Below are 13776 nucleotides of genomic sequence, written 5' to 3'. Positions count from 1 at the left end.
GAATCGACTTTTGTGGCCGATGGATAACCCAAACAAATCATTTCTACAGTTGTTCTTATGAGACAAGGAGAAATGAGATATATGTTGTTGTGATGCGTTCAGTTTCTATCTAAGAAAAGAATTCCCATAAGAATTTTTATTCTATGTAAAACCAATTGAATATCAGAAAAGTATCTCATTCAAAAGCCATTCTAAAGATAAACATAATGTCCACCTTTCTCTATTCCATGCATAAAAACAATGAGAATATACTCTTTTGGAAATAAACTTATGGATACAAATATATTTGTGACAAATACCGATGACAAGCTGATAATGACTCTATCCTACATTCATTCCTTAAAGATCGAATTGGCAGTGATTGTTTGAGATATGACGAGTGTTTTGCGTCGTTTAAGAATATGTGTGTTAGGTTTAGGAGAGATGGGAATCATTCACGCTCGTAACTTGGTAAAGTTTCCTGGTGTAGAGCTTTCTTTGGCGTGTAAAAGAAAGGAACTTTTACAGAATCTGGGGCAGGAACTGAGAGCTGCTAGGTGAGAGTCTTGACTTGTCTTCTCACTTCTCTTGCTGATTGCTTTCAACTAAAAAGGACATTTCAGAATTACGAAGAAGCAATAACAGATAAGGAAATAGAAGCAGTTGTTTTAGCCACGAAACCACGAGATCATGCCAAACAAGTTGCTTTGGCAGCCAAACACGGAAAAGCCATATTTTGTGAGAAACCTTTAGGGTTCGTTTTTTCTATTCAGTTTATATATCCTTTTACTTAGTTATATAAGATATTCCACGGAAGCTGTTGCTGATTTAGAAGAAATAGTGCAATCTTCTGGTGTGAAGTGTGTCATAGGTTTTCAGAGAAGATTCGATCCTTGTTATCGGGGTGCATGGGTAGGTAGTTATCTTCCTCTATGAACGGAAAAATGACTTTGACTTTCAGGAACAAACTCGTAGATCAGCAATGGGGAAATCTTTGGTATTGAAGTGTACGAGTGGTGATCCTGACTTTCCAGATAAATATCAACGTGACTTGGGTTTTAACTCTACTTTATTAGACCTTGCAGTACATGATATCGGTAAGTATCTTTGAACGTGCTTCATTTTGAATGACACTTCTTCAGACCTTGCCCGTTGGTTATTAAGAAGTGAGGTAGCAAGGGTCTTTGCTAGTTGTGATGCTTTGGTATATCCACACTTGAAGGATATGGGCGAATCGGATACTGCTTTGTGTATTTTGGAAATGGAATCGGGAGCTCGTTGCTTTATGCATTTATCGCGTTCTTTGCGTTATGGTTATAATGTCACATCCGAATTAGTATCAGCAGATGGAACGATACAAATTGGTGAAGTAAAGGATACGCCTATGGTCACCTTAAAGGCTGGTAGGGCATCCACAGACATTTGCCCCAGTTTTTCTCAACGTTTTCGTATTGCCTTTCGAGATGAGATGCAAGCATTTGTGGATATGCTTCGTGGAGAGTCAGTTAGTCATTTTGCGAATATTCATGATGCAATCGAAGCCACTCGAGTTGCTGAAACACTGGTTCAGTCATGGCGGACCGGAATGCCTGCGCGAGTGATTCGTCCTTCAAAGAAAGAAGCACAGGATGTGTCCAAAGAAGCTCCTTAATTGAATGTGCATAGATTTTGAGTGTTTAGAGTCAATCTTTTCATCATATTGCTGTCGATGAAGAAGTTATTGCGTTTTCCATAATAGACTTGAAAAAACATTGTAATATATAGCAATATCGTTCTACATAAATAGACATGTGTTACAACAAGAAACAAACCAAGTGGCCATGAAAATTCTCAAGTGTTGGTCTTTAGTACATTTGGACATATGACAGGATAGAGTCTCATGAGGAATGTACGAATAGTTTTTATCCACAATCCGAAACAAATAGTGGGTTGAACAAAAGACGTGGCGAAGCTCTTCTAGAGACAAAGTGCGAGAGACTTGTCACAAGTTGCTCTGTTCATTTTCCTTGTCTAGGTTAGGAACGCGAGACCTCGTCAAGTAAGGGTGTTCCTTTTGACGTTGCTTACGAGTCTCTTGCAAACTCTCCTTTTTAGAGCCACTTGTGGAATTTTCTTTCTTTTTGGTACCGCTTCTGTTCTCTTCTTCAATAGACTTGGAAGAGTTCGGCAAACGATATTTTGGTTTTGCAGGTGTTGGCGCAAGTTTACGCTGAAGTTCTCGCATACGACTTTGTAGCTCAAGATATTGATTGCGTAACTGACGATTTTCTTCTTTCAATTTTGCCACGAATTGTATTTTATGCTTAGTTTGAGAATCACCGGAAATCAGTCTGCTATTCTCCTCATCAAGTCTTTGCAACTGTTCTGTCAGATCAACTACTTGTAAGGATAATTCTTCAACTCTATCTTCGAGTCTTTCATTACCGTCATCAGATTCAAGAGATTGCATCTTCTTGTTGAACTGTTCCACTAATTCTTCATATTGGGATCGATACTTTTCTATTTCATTTTGTCTTTCCACCAAACTCTTCTCTAATTGTTCGTTTTCCTCTCGTTCTTTTTGTAGAAGAGTTTGCAATTCTTTCTTTTCTTTGGTGAGTTGCTCCATTTCCTGTTTTAGATCATCAAACTGTCCGTGTTGGAGTTGCATGTCTTCATTCAGACTCTGCATTTTTAGTGTTGTAGCTTCCAACTCATTTCCAAGTGCATGAACTCGTTCCTGAAGCTCCTTTCTTGTTCTCTCATTACTTTCTTCTCTCTGTTTCATATCATCTTGGAGCTTCTCATAATCTTGCTGGAGTCGTTCATATTCTTGTTGACTGTCATTCAGTTTTTTCTTGGTGAATTGGTTTTCTTGACAAGTAGTTTCCCACCTTTCATTCAACTTAGATTCCTTTTGTTTCATGGCATCCATCTCCTGTTTCATGGATTCAATTTTCTCTTCCAAGATAGTTTTGGTGCTTTTTAAGGTTTCATATTTTCCCCTTGTCTCGGTGAACTCATCTTGAATGTTTTGTTTTTGTTCAACAAGATTCTTTATGTATTCCTCTTGACGTTGCTTGTAGCTTTCATATTCTCCTTTCTCTGTTTCCCATGTCAGATGAATATCTTGGATTTGATTTTGTAAAGCCTCGTTTTCCATTTCAAGTTTTTCAAGTTGCTGCTTCCAATTAGACCCATTTTCCTCCCAACTATGTTTCTCTGTCTTTAATTCAGTTATCTCCTCCAAGGTTTTCTCAAGCCTTCTTGTCGTTTCTTCCAGTTGTCTCTTCAAGTCACTATTTTCTTGTTCTAATTTGACTTGCATCTGTTGTTCCTGTTGTGAAGAGCTTTCTATCTTTTCTTTCATCATATTCAATTGAGTATGTAGTTCTTGTTCATTCTTTTCCTTCTCTTCCAATGTGGACTTCAAAGATGTAACTTCTTGTATAAGAATTTCGTTTTCGTTAGATGCTTGTTCACAAAGGTTCGCCAATTCATCAATTTGTTCTTGCATCTGTTTAGAAGAAAGCTGCAACTGCTCCTTTAATTTCTCGTTTTCTTCACTTAAAGCTTTGATTTGAGTATCAAGCTTACGATTATATTCTACAGACTCTTCCCATTCGTGTTCCTTAATACTTAGTTTCTGGATCAACTCACTTGCATCTTTTGCTTTTTGATGTTGATTTTCAGGTTCAGAATCAATCTGTAGTATATTTGGTGATTCTACACTCAGTTGAGGCGAAGGTCTATTTTTTATCGCACTATGATTGGAGGACGATTGCAACGATCTATTTTCTAATTCTTGTATTCTTACTTTTAGTGATTCTATAGTGGATTGATACTGTTGGGAATTTTTCTGTTCATCAGCTAAAGTACTTTTCATTTTTTTCAATTCCTTTTCAGAGGATTCCAACTTTTTTCTGTAAGCTATCAATCTTTCCTTTTCAACAGCAGAAAACTTTTCCTCCAACATAGCATTGGATAAGGGAGTAGAACATTCGGGGTTTTCGAACGCCACTTTTTTCCTGAAAGGCGTAGAAGGCGTTCCAGTGGTACGCATTGGTGACTGAAAACCCATATTAGGCTTTTCTTCGCTTGTTCGATTTTTGAATATTTGTTTTTTCAAGGAAGAATTTTTCTTAGTGCTTGACTTTACCGATGATAAAGGCGTTGTTTCTTTGGTCTCTATGTTGAGCAAAGGGGAGTTGGAAATATCACCAAAGTCTTGTGCCACTTGTAGAAACTTCAAGTCCCAGTCACCTGTTAACTGTAAGTCTTCTTGATAAGGACTGTGGTGTGAATGACGACTCATTGTGTGCCAATTTCAAATTTTCGAAAAGGGGCGTCCAAAATAATTGTTTTATAAAGCAGTGGTGAGGCCTTCTTCATTTGAGGCTTTTTTTTGGGAAAAGGGTTCAAGTTGTGTCGAACAAGTCATGACACACACACACACAAAATGCTATAGAATAGTATAACTTGCTTTGAAAAAGGATCGTATCCACTCTTCAATCCTTCTATGGCATTCAATCTACCAGTCATTGATTTTACTTGCCAATGTCACATGTGGAATCGTTGCATTGTTGGCGTCAGTAAACTGTTGCCGTTGGGTGTCAACGTCTTTCATTCAAGTATTTCCAGTTCTAATAAAGCTCAACCATTCAGGTCAACTCGTATACTATTATTTCGTTATAGTAACAGTTCAACTTGTAAGAAGGAGTTTTGGAAAACAACTATGCAGAATACTCCAGCGACGAGAGATGATAACGATCAAACAGAAAATATTGTGTCTTTAGATGAATATTTGAAAATGACAGAAGAGGAGAGACAAAAACTTCCAAAAGCAAGACAAAAAAAGCTTGCAAAGATGGCGTTGAAAGAGGAGAAGAAAGCAGTCAAAGCTCAAGTCAAGTCAGCAGATAACGTAACGGAAACGACCAACAAGAAACAAACCAAAAAGGTAGTGAACAATCTTACCGAGTTTTGCAGTCATTTCTGAAGAAATATTTATTCCCTTTTCCAGCCAAATATGATTGTGTCTCAAGAAGAAGTGAAAACTGCCCACTTTATACCAGGACAAAAGAAAGATACTAGCAATCCTTTTCCTCCAGCCTATCAACCAAAAGTAAGCGTGCATATGAAAAATAATATTTTGTTGACTACCTGCTGTTGTCAGTTGGTGGAAAGTGGTTGGTATGAATGGTGGGAGGCTCAAAATTATTTTCATGTCGATAATTCAGTAGACTCTTCCAAGTACAAAGGAAAGTTTGTTATGGTTATTCCACCGCCCAACGTAACTGGTTCTCTACATATCGGTCATGCCTTAACGATAGCGATTGAGGTATCGTACTCATTTTAGGACTGTTATGGAACACGAACTTTTTTGATTAGGATGCTTTGGCACGTTGGTATCGTATGTCTGGGTATCTGACTGTGTGGATACCTGGAACAGATCATGCAGGTATAGCGACGCAATCTGTTGTGGAAAAGAAAATATTTCGCGAAAGTGGTAAAACGAGACATGATTTGGGTCGTGAAAAATTCATAGAAGAAGTAAGCATATAGATAAAGGACATAAGCAAATAACTTATTGTCTAGGTTTGGAAATGGAAGCATAATTATGGTGATCGAATATGTAATCAACTGAGAAGAATGGGTTGCTCTGTCGATTGGAAAAGAGAACAGTTCACCCTTTCCAATAGGCTTTCTCAAGCAGTTGTGGAAGCTTTTGTTCGATTGGATGAAATCGGATTGGTCTATCGGTAAGTAATAGTATATAGAACTTTAAGAGAAAGAGTAAATTCAATGTTTCGTTCGCTTGATTGGTCAGTGGTACACGTTTGGTGAATTGGAGCTGTCATTTATGTACGGCACTATCCGATATTGAAGTTGAATACATGGACATTACGAAGCCTTTGAAAAGAAAGGTATGAACAATAGAAGAGTATTTGCGGCAGTGTTTACATGAAAGAATTAGGTACCTGGTCATAATAAGGAAGTGGAGTTTGGTTGGTTAACCAAGTTTGCCTATCCTGTTGAAGAAGAGTCTAGAGAAGGTGGTGAGAGATTGATAGTGGCGACTACTAGATTGGAGACCATGTTAGGTAATAAGAAAGAACAGTTGACGAAAGTAAGTGAATTTCTAATTCATTGCATTTAGGGGATGTTGCAGTTGCCGTCCATCCACGGGACCCTCGTTATGCATCCTTCATCGGTAAATATGTAACTCATCCATTCTTATCTCGCAAATTGCCTATTATCGGAGATGAAGAATTAGTAGATATGGAGTATGTCTGTGTTTTCGACGAAGTTGATCGATATCCATTATTTTTTCAATACTTTTAGGTTTGGTACTGGTGTGGTCAAGATAACTCCTGCTCATGATCCCAATGACTTTTTATGTGGACAACGCCATCAACTGCAGAGTATTTCAGTTTTTACAGACGATGGAAGAATCAACGAAAATGGAGGCCCTTTTAAAGGAATGATGAGATATGATGCTCGAATTGCCATAGAAAAGGCATTGGAAGAGAAAGGCCTTTTTTACGGAAAGGAAGAAAATCCAATGCGTCTAGCAGTACGTAAATACAACTTTTTCAATAATCATTTGGCATGCTCATGTAACCTGTCAGTTGTGTTCTCGAAGTGGCGATATTATTGAACCAATGCTAAAACCTCAATGGTATATTCGTTGTTCTGAAATGGCCATGAAAGCGAAAGATAAAACGATATCTGGTGAATTGAAGATTATTCCAGAATTTCATCAACAAACTTGGTTTCAGTAAGTGAAGTTGAAAGTGTCAGTCTGTGTATCTCATGAGATATGTAGTTGGTTGGATAACATTCGAGATTGGTGCGTTTCCAGACAGTTGTGGTGGGGCCATCGTATTCCGGCATATCAAGTATTCAGCAAGACAGGTAATACTCGTTTATAGATGAATGAGTGATTCCTTCATGAATGACTCAAAAGTGTTGAATAGGAAATGCGTACGGAAAAATGGAACAACAATGGATAGTGGGCCGAAATGAAGAAGAAGCCAAAAAGAAGGCCTCTGAGAAGTTTGGTAAGCATAACTTGTGTGAACATTTGAGAGTTTCTGACCAAACATCGGAAAGACATTCCATTAGAATCTATCATCCTCAAACAAGATGAGGATGTTTTGGATACTTGGTTCTCTTCAGGACTATTTCCATTTTCTGTATTTGGTTGGCCCAATAAAGAAGAGCGAGATCTCCAAGTAAGTATTTTCTTTTCTTTTGAATAATGAGAGAAGTTGACAATCTTTGCTAGCAATTTTATCCTACTACCTTGTTGGAAACTGGTCATGATATTTTATTCTTTTGGGTCGCTAGGATGGTCATGTTGGGCTTAACTCTCACTGGAGAACTACCCTTTAGGTGAGAATGTGTTTGTTCCTTGTTTTGTTATTGTTCTAATTCGATATTAGAACCGTTTATCTACATGCTATGATTCGAGACAAGTATGGTCGGAAGATGAGCAAGTCATTGGGTAATGTGATTGATCCTTTGGAAGTTGTCGATGGGGCTACACTGGAACAATTACATAAAAAGTTAGAATCTGGCAACTTGGATCCCAAAGAAGTGAAACGTGCGATGGAAGGCCAGAAACAAGAATATCCACATGGCATTCCAGAATGTGGTTCAGATGCCCTTCGTTATGGACTTTTAGCCTACACTATTCAAGTACGCACCCTTTACATTTTGCAAGAATCATCTCATTGCAATCATCCTTGTGTATATTATTAGGGTCGAGACATTAACTTGGATGTCAATCGAGTGGCAGCATATCGTAATTTTTGTAACAAATTATGGAATGCGACTCGCTTTGCTATTCTTAATTTAGGAGAATCTTTTCGCTATGATGAAAACGGTCTTTCTTCAGTTTTGCATGGAGGGAATGAATATTTAATAGACAAGTGGATACTCTCCCGGTTGAACGATACTATTATCCGTACGAACGAGGTTTGTTGATTTCTAGACTGTAAGATTTTTCAATGTTCATTTGCGTATAGGCATTTGAAGAATATCGATTTGCGGATGCAGTTCAAAGCACCTACTGTTTTTGGTTATATGAGCTCTGCGATGTATATTTGGAAGCAATTAAACCGAAAATGAATTCTGGAGATGAATCAAACAAGTTCCCTTCCAAATGTGTGCTGTTTCAGTGCTTGCATATTGGACTGCGACTTATTCATCCTTTGATGCCTTTTGTATCCGAAGAGTTGTATCAAAGACTTCCTGGACGTAAAGAATACGAAAATATCGAAAGCATTACCATTGCTCCTTATCCTGTTGTTCAGTCTGTGGTAGGTTATATTCAAGAGTCAATGGATAAGGTTGACTGAGAGAGTTAGTGGCATAACGCATTGGCTGAGAAATATGTTGCGTTTGCTCAAAAGATAGTCAAAGCTTTAAGAAATTTACGAGCCATTTACGATGTGAAGCGACAGATTCGACCAGAAATGTATCTTAGAGTTCGTGACTCCCAATCGTTGGAGCTAGGAGAGGCTACAAAAGATATTATCCAGACCTTGGCTTTGGCTAGCACACTTAATATTCTTGCAGCGTTCAGAGACGATTCGATTCCGTCGGGCTGTGCAATTCAGGTAGTGGATGATAGTTGCGAAGTAGGGCAGATATCAAAAGTACTTTTGGTCACATTTTTTTAATAACGCTTAAGGTATACTTGTTGCTGAAGGGACTTGTGGACTTTGACGTTGAATTCAAAAAATTGGAAGCTAAGGCTCAAGAGAAACGTTTGCAAGTTCAAGGTGAGCATATATGGTCTATGTGAAAAGACGACCAAGTTTTTTAACCTCCAAATAGCATATCAGCAAAAAATACAAGCAACTGGATATGAAAAAGTTCCACAAGAAGTGAAACAACGCAATGAGGAATACCTGGTAAGTAGCTGACAAAGATTAGGGGGTGAAGATGAGTAAAGAACCATATCTTTATAGGCGAAATACGAACAAGAGTTGAATGTTATAGAAGAGGCACGCAAAAGATTTGAACAGTTACTAAGAGAGTCGTGAGGATATATGAAAAACTTTCTCAACTGTTGGTTTCTCGTATAAATTTTTTTATAGTATCCAAATTCCTCCCGTTCCTCAAATTTTTTCTTAAGCATTACATGTCTCGAATTCTGTTTCGTTCCGAGGAAGACTTGGAGTTTCCTGAGCTTTTGGACGCAGCAGCTGAAGAGTTAGCTGCAGCTTCAGTTGACAGGGATGCTTCAAGGGGAGCCTTCGAGTACGGAGCAGGAAAAGCAGAACCTCTCGGCCGAACTTTGAACGAAGGTTCTCAAGTGGATGGTGCTTCGAGTCGTGTCAAAGTCCCAGGTGTTTCTGGGGTTAGACAAGAAACCGTGAAGGAAAGCTATTGGTCTTCTCCAACAGGACGTGTAGGAACCAAGGCTTTAAAGAGTATCGAAGAGAAGCTAGTTACACCCGCCAAGAACTTGCTAGATTTTGGACTTGAACATCGACGGAAGGAAGCTTTAAAAAAAAGAGAGCGCCTTTTTTCTTCTATGAGAGTAGGTTTAATTTATGAGTTTGAAATGTATGGGACTCAAGAGCTTTTGTGTCTTTAGCTGGATACAGGTGAAGGGTCACCTGTTCGAATTGTAAACATTGGCCAAGCCAATCTTAACTATCCAAAAAATTACATTAGAACAACGAAATATACCTTGTTGACTTTCATTCCAAAAAATCTCTTCGAACAGTTTAGGAGATACGTAAATCTCTATTTTCTCTTCGTTATTGTCGTTCAATTTATACCCGGAATAACTCCTTTTGATACTCCGAATGGAATTCCAGTCAGTTCTATTCTTCCTCTGGCGTTTGTAGTCCTTTTGTCTGCAATCAAGGAAGCTTTCGAAGACTATCATCGTTATCTAGCGGATCGCTCTTCGAACAGCACCAAGTATCAAGTGATAAGAGAAGGTGAACTGAAAACGGTTCCTTCGTATGACTTGCGAGTGGGAGAAATAGTGCGCCTTGGAAAGGATCAAATGTGTCCGTCTGATATTGTTGCTCTCTTTTCATCTCATGAAGACAATGCTGTCTATGTCGAGACAAGTAACTTGGATGGCGAAACAAATCTTAAGCGTCTTGTTGCGGTGTTGAATTCTTCCGAAAATGGTTTACCGCAGGATCAAGAGATTATAAGTAAAACATCTTCACTTCATGGTGCAATTAAATGTGAGGCTCCCAATGCATCTTTGTATAAGTTTATTGGACAGTTGGAGTTGTCTCCAGAAACAAGTTATTCGGCAATGTATGTGATGGATGGTGCAGATGGTTCAGGAAGAATGGTGGACGGACATATGAAAACTTCGACTGCGGATACACCTGTCCAATCTTCGACAGAAGTTGACGGTTCGCAACGCTTTCCGTTGGACGCAAAGAATTTGTTATTAAGAGGTTGTCGTTTGCGAAATACGGAGTATACATATGGAGTTGTTGTATATACTGGGAAGCAGTGTAAATTAATGTTGAATCAGCAACATCAAAGAGCAAAGTTCTCCCACGTTGAGAAGAAACTGAATACTTGCATTCTGAGTATCTTTTACTTCTTATTAATTCTTTGTTTTATATGGGCCATATGTGCTTCAGCAGTCCAAGACAACTCTGTATGGTATTTGACTGGCCTTCCAACTAATGGAGCTTTGATATTTATTACTCATTTGGGAACCTTTTTTCTTCTATTGTACAATATGATCCCAATATCATTGATCATCTCTTTGGAGTTGACCCGCTTTTGGCAAAAGTGCTTCATGGAATGGGATCATGAACTGACATGCTATGATAATTCTGTGTCTCCTCCGCAACGAAAGCCAATGTTGGCAAGAACCAGTGCTATTAATGATGAACTTGGTATTGTACAACATTTGTTCTCGGATAAGACGGGCACTTTGACTGAAAATATAATGGAGTTTTCGAAATGTAGTGTTGGTGGTGAACTCTTTTATACAAAGCATAGCAGCTTGGGTGATCATCTTGGAGAGTTGGCCTTCACCGAGAAACAAACAGTAGACTCTGGGATTTATCGAGGCACCGATATAGTTACAGTAAGAAAACACAATTTTCTCGCATATTATTTAACTCACGATTCCTTTTAGAACGATGGAAGTTCAAACCAAGGCCGAACTTTGGAGACACCCATAGAGCATACTTCACCCATTGTGGATACGGATTTTCCTTTCAAGTTAGAATTTCTTAGAGCAATGTGCGTATGTCACACAGTCTCGCCTGATGTTCCGAACCAATTTGAAAGTGGTGAAGAGAAGAAGCATTCTTGGCACCTGAAGAACTTGAAACGAAATGCGCTACGATTTTTCAAAAAGACAAAAGCGGACAAAGCAGACAAGTCTTCGAAACCTAGTGAAACAAGTGAATTGACTGATGATATCGAGAAAATCGATTATGCAGCTCAATCTCCTGATGAAGTGGCTCTTGTGAGGGCAGCTCGTGATTATGGTTTTCGCTTGATAAAGAGACAAGGACAACGTCTGCACATTTTGAATGAACATGAAAAAACAGAAGAAATATTTCAAGTCTTGGATATTGCTGAGTTTGAATCTTCGCGTAGGAGTATGTCGTTAATTGTACGCACGCCGGAAGGAAAGATAGTTCTTTATTCAAAGGGAGCGGAATCTGTAATGTTTGATAAAATGAGAGACGTTTCACTTAGCATTGATCGAGGAGAGATAGCCACTAGTGTTGCTTTTGACCAACGGGACCTGATTTCTGTCACAAAGAAACATGTTCAGTCGTTTGCTGATGAAGGTCTTCGTGTTTTGGTGTTTGGAGCTCGCTTCCTTTCGGAAACAGAATATGAGAATTTTCATTCGGAGTTGGAAAGTGCGCAGGGATCGATGGATAGTAGCAGGGACTTGAAGATTGCCCAGGCATGGGAGCTTGTAGAACATGACTTAACACTGTTGGGTGCTTCTGCTGTGGAAGATCGTTTGCAGTACAAAGTTCAAGAGACTGTTTCGTTCCTTCAACAGGCAGGTATTACCATTTGGATGGTTACTGGTGACTTGCGAGAAACTGCTGTGGCCATTGGAGTTAGTTCGTCAATTGTTGTAGATCCACACAAGATGATTAGTATAGAGGGAAACACTTCAGAGCAGGTTATGCAACAGTTGGAAATGGCTTTGAAGAGTGATTTGCTGTTTTCAAGTGGGAGTGGTCTGACAACCACAACAGATGAGGAGGCTAATGAATCAGGAGATGAACCAACTCCGCTTGCCGGAACACGACAATTTAATCATTCAAAGGGAAAATGGAAAAGACGAAGGAATGGTTTCTCTTCAATTCATACCACTTCTGACACCTCTAAAAGATTAAGAGGACCAACTCTTGTCATCGACGGAACTTCCTTAACGTTAGCTTTAAAGAACATTCCAGAAACATTTTTGACTGTTGCCGAACAATGTGTTTCAGTAATATGCTGTAGAGCGACACCATTGCAAAAGGCAGTAATTGTACGTTTAGTGAAAACCCAAGGAAGGGTTACATGTGCAGTAGGCGATGGAGCGAATGATGTTTCCATGATTCAGGAAGCAGATGTGGGAATTGGTATCCAAGGACACGAAGGAATGCAAGCCGTTATGGCTTCTGACTATGCGATTGGGCAATTCTATCTTCTTAGTCGGCTTTTAGGAGTCCATGGAAGATACAATTTCATTCGAGCTGTCAAGTTGATATTTTATTCATTGTATAAGAACATGATGTTGGTGTTGGTTCAGGCATGGTTTGCTTTTTTCAACAAATTCTCAGGCCAAACTATTATTGATTCGTGGATTTTGCAATTTTTCAATCTGTTTATAACTTCGTTGCCGCCACTTGCACTTGGAACATTTGAAAAAGACATTACGGAAACCACAATCATGAGACATCCCTCTGCTTATCAGGGGCTTAGAGATTCTGGATATTTTTCTGGAAAGAAAATGTTGTATTGGAGTGCTTTGGCAATTTACCAAAGTTTGATTTGTTTCTTTTGTGCGTATGGAGCATATCATTCTTCGAATGGAGTAGAGAGAGCAATTGGCCAAGTAAGTATAAGATTCTTCTTGTCATAAACGTTTATTTATTTTTTCAAAGGTGGGAGGTTTATGGGACATGAGCACGATGATCTTCACCAACGTTGTGATTATCATTTTATTAGAAGCCTGTTTGTATACTCACTATTGGGTGTGGATATCACATGTTGCCATTTGGTTATCAGTCGTTTTCTTTTTTGTTCTTATGATTGCTTATAGTTATATTCAGTAAGTTGTCGCTGATTTCAATATTGCTCCACAGTTGACGTTTTGAAAATAGACCCAACGACCTCATTCAACAGGCGAATATGTATGGTGTGGTACGTTGGGCATTTCAATCTCCTCCTTATTGGCTTAGTCTTTTGGCTACCGTCTCACTTGCTATGCTACCTGACTATGTCATTCGGTAAGATTTACTATTCGTTTATCTGAACTATTTGTTCTGAAGAGTTTTATATAGTTTTGTAATGCGACAGTATGCACCCAAGGATTATGAAGTCTTACAGGTATGCATATAATGAGTTTTATACAACTTTTATTCATGGAGTCCTTAAGGTCATTGAACGCAAAGAAATGAGGGAAGATAGAAGGAAAGATGTGTTAGAGAGTGCAGCAAACGTCTTAGGTGGTGCAAGACGGTTCTGGGGTACTTCGAATTGACCGTTTTACTAGTATAGTCCTGTGCAACTATTGCTTGTCTATAATAAAAAATTGGAAAGAGAAATGTGCATCTCAACTTTTTGTGG

At 38.8% G+C, this 13776-nt stretch overlaps 4 protein-coding genes across 4 annotated transcripts; 3 read left to right on the top strand and 1 right to left on the bottom strand.

Annotated features, from left to right (window-relative positions):
* Positions 1 to 317: 317 nt before the first annotated feature.
* Gasu_07750 (myo-inositol 2-dehydrogenase) lies at positions 318 to 1777 on the top strand. The gene is made up of 5 exons (XM_005708492.1): positions 318 to 536; positions 593 to 733; positions 783 to 891; positions 941 to 1076; positions 1122 to 1777. Exons 1-5 carry the CDS (start codon positions 373 to 375, stop codon positions 1628 to 1630), a joined length of 1059 nt encoding a protein of 352 aa, XP_005708549.1. The 5' UTR covers positions 318 to 372; the 3' UTR covers positions 1631 to 1777.
* A 19-nt stretch (positions 1778 to 1796) lies between these two features.
* Positions 1797 to 4317, bottom strand: Gasu_07740 (uncharacterized protein). Its single transcript, XM_005708491.1, has one exon. The coding sequence runs from the start codon at positions 4271 to 4273 to the stop codon at positions 1961 to 1963; it is 2313 nt and encodes a 770-aa protein (XP_005708548.1). The 5' UTR covers positions 4274 to 4317; the 3' UTR covers positions 1797 to 1960.
* Positions 4318 to 4347: 30 nt separating this feature from the next.
* Positions 4348 to 9072, top strand: Gasu_07730 (valyl-tRNA synthetase). Its single transcript, XM_005708490.1, has 21 exons — positions 4348 to 4918; positions 4982 to 5083; positions 5135 to 5299; positions 5350 to 5511; positions 5557 to 5720; positions 5789 to 5885; positions 5936 to 6062; positions 6119 to 6245; positions 6304 to 6535; positions 6591 to 6739; positions 6788 to 6876; positions 6939 to 7022; positions 7075 to 7196; positions 7250 to 7356; positions 7407 to 7662; positions 7726 to 7941; positions 7992 to 8285; positions 8334 to 8606; positions 8660 to 8750; positions 8806 to 8882; positions 8940 to 9072. Exons 1-21 carry the CDS (start codon positions 4478 to 4480, stop codon positions 9012 to 9014), a joined length of 3450 nt encoding a protein of 1149 aa, XP_005708547.1. The 5' UTR covers positions 4348 to 4477; the 3' UTR covers positions 9015 to 9072.
* A 5-nt stretch (positions 9073 to 9077) lies between these two features.
* Positions 9078 to 13753, top strand: Gasu_07720 (phospholipid-translocating P-type ATPase). The gene is made up of 7 exons (XM_005708489.1): positions 9078 to 9514; positions 9572 to 11050; positions 11102 to 13042; positions 13092 to 13258; positions 13311 to 13436; positions 13491 to 13536; positions 13586 to 13753. The coding sequence occupies exons 1-7, from the start codon at positions 9113 to 9115 to the stop codon at positions 13688 to 13690; spliced, it is 4266 nt and encodes a 1421-aa protein (XP_005708546.1). The 5' UTR covers positions 9078 to 9112; the 3' UTR covers positions 13691 to 13753.
* Positions 13754 to 13776: the final 23 nt, after the last annotated feature.

Source organism: Galdieria sulphuraria (assembly GCF_000341285.1).
Source record: "Galdieria sulphuraria unplaced genomic scaffold scaf_4, whole genome shotgun sequence".
NCBI lineage: Eukaryota > Rhodophyta > Bangiophyceae > Galdieriales > Galdieriaceae > Galdieria > Galdieria sulphuraria.
This window is presented reverse-complemented; position numbering and strand designations above follow the sequence as displayed.

Coding starts and splice junctions, on each gene's coding strand:
- Gasu_07750 (XM_005708492.1), top strand. CDS start 373: ATGACGAGTGTTTTGCGTCGTTTAAGAATATGTGTGTTAGGTTTAGGA. Junction 892..940: donor CTTGTTATCGGGGTGCATGG/GTAGGTAGTTAT, acceptor TTTGACTTTCAG/GAACAAACTCGTAGATCAGC. Junction 1,077..1,121: donor CCTTGCAGTACATGATATCG/GTAAGTATCTTT, acceptor ACACTTCTTCAG/ACCTTGCCCGTTGGTTATTA.
- Gasu_07740 (XM_005708491.1), bottom strand. CDS start 4,273: ATGAGTCGTCATTCACACCACAGTCCTTATCAAGAAGACTTACAGTTA.
- Gasu_07730 (XM_005708490.1), top strand. CDS start 4,478: ATGGCATTCAATCTACCAGTCATTGATTTTACTTGCCAATGTCACATG. Junction 6,877..6,938: donor TCAAGTATTCAGCAAGACAG/GTAATACTCGTT, acceptor AGTGTTGAATAG/GAAATGCGTACGGAAAAATG. Junction 8,607..8,659: donor TAGTGGATGATAGTTGCGAA/GTAGGGCAGATA, acceptor ATAACGCTTAAG/GTATACTTGTTGCTGAAGGG.
- Gasu_07720 (XM_005708489.1), top strand. CDS start 9,113: ATGTCTCGAATTCTGTTTCGTTCCGAGGAAGACTTGGAGTTTCCTGAG. Junction 9,515..9,571: donor GCCTTTTTTCTTCTATGAGA/GTAGGTTTAATT, acceptor TTGTGTCTTTAG/CTGGATACAGGTGAAGGGTC. Junction 13,537..13,585: donor AGGATTATGAAGTCTTACAG/GTATGCATATAA, acceptor GGAGTCCTTAAG/GTCATTGAACGCAAAGAAAT.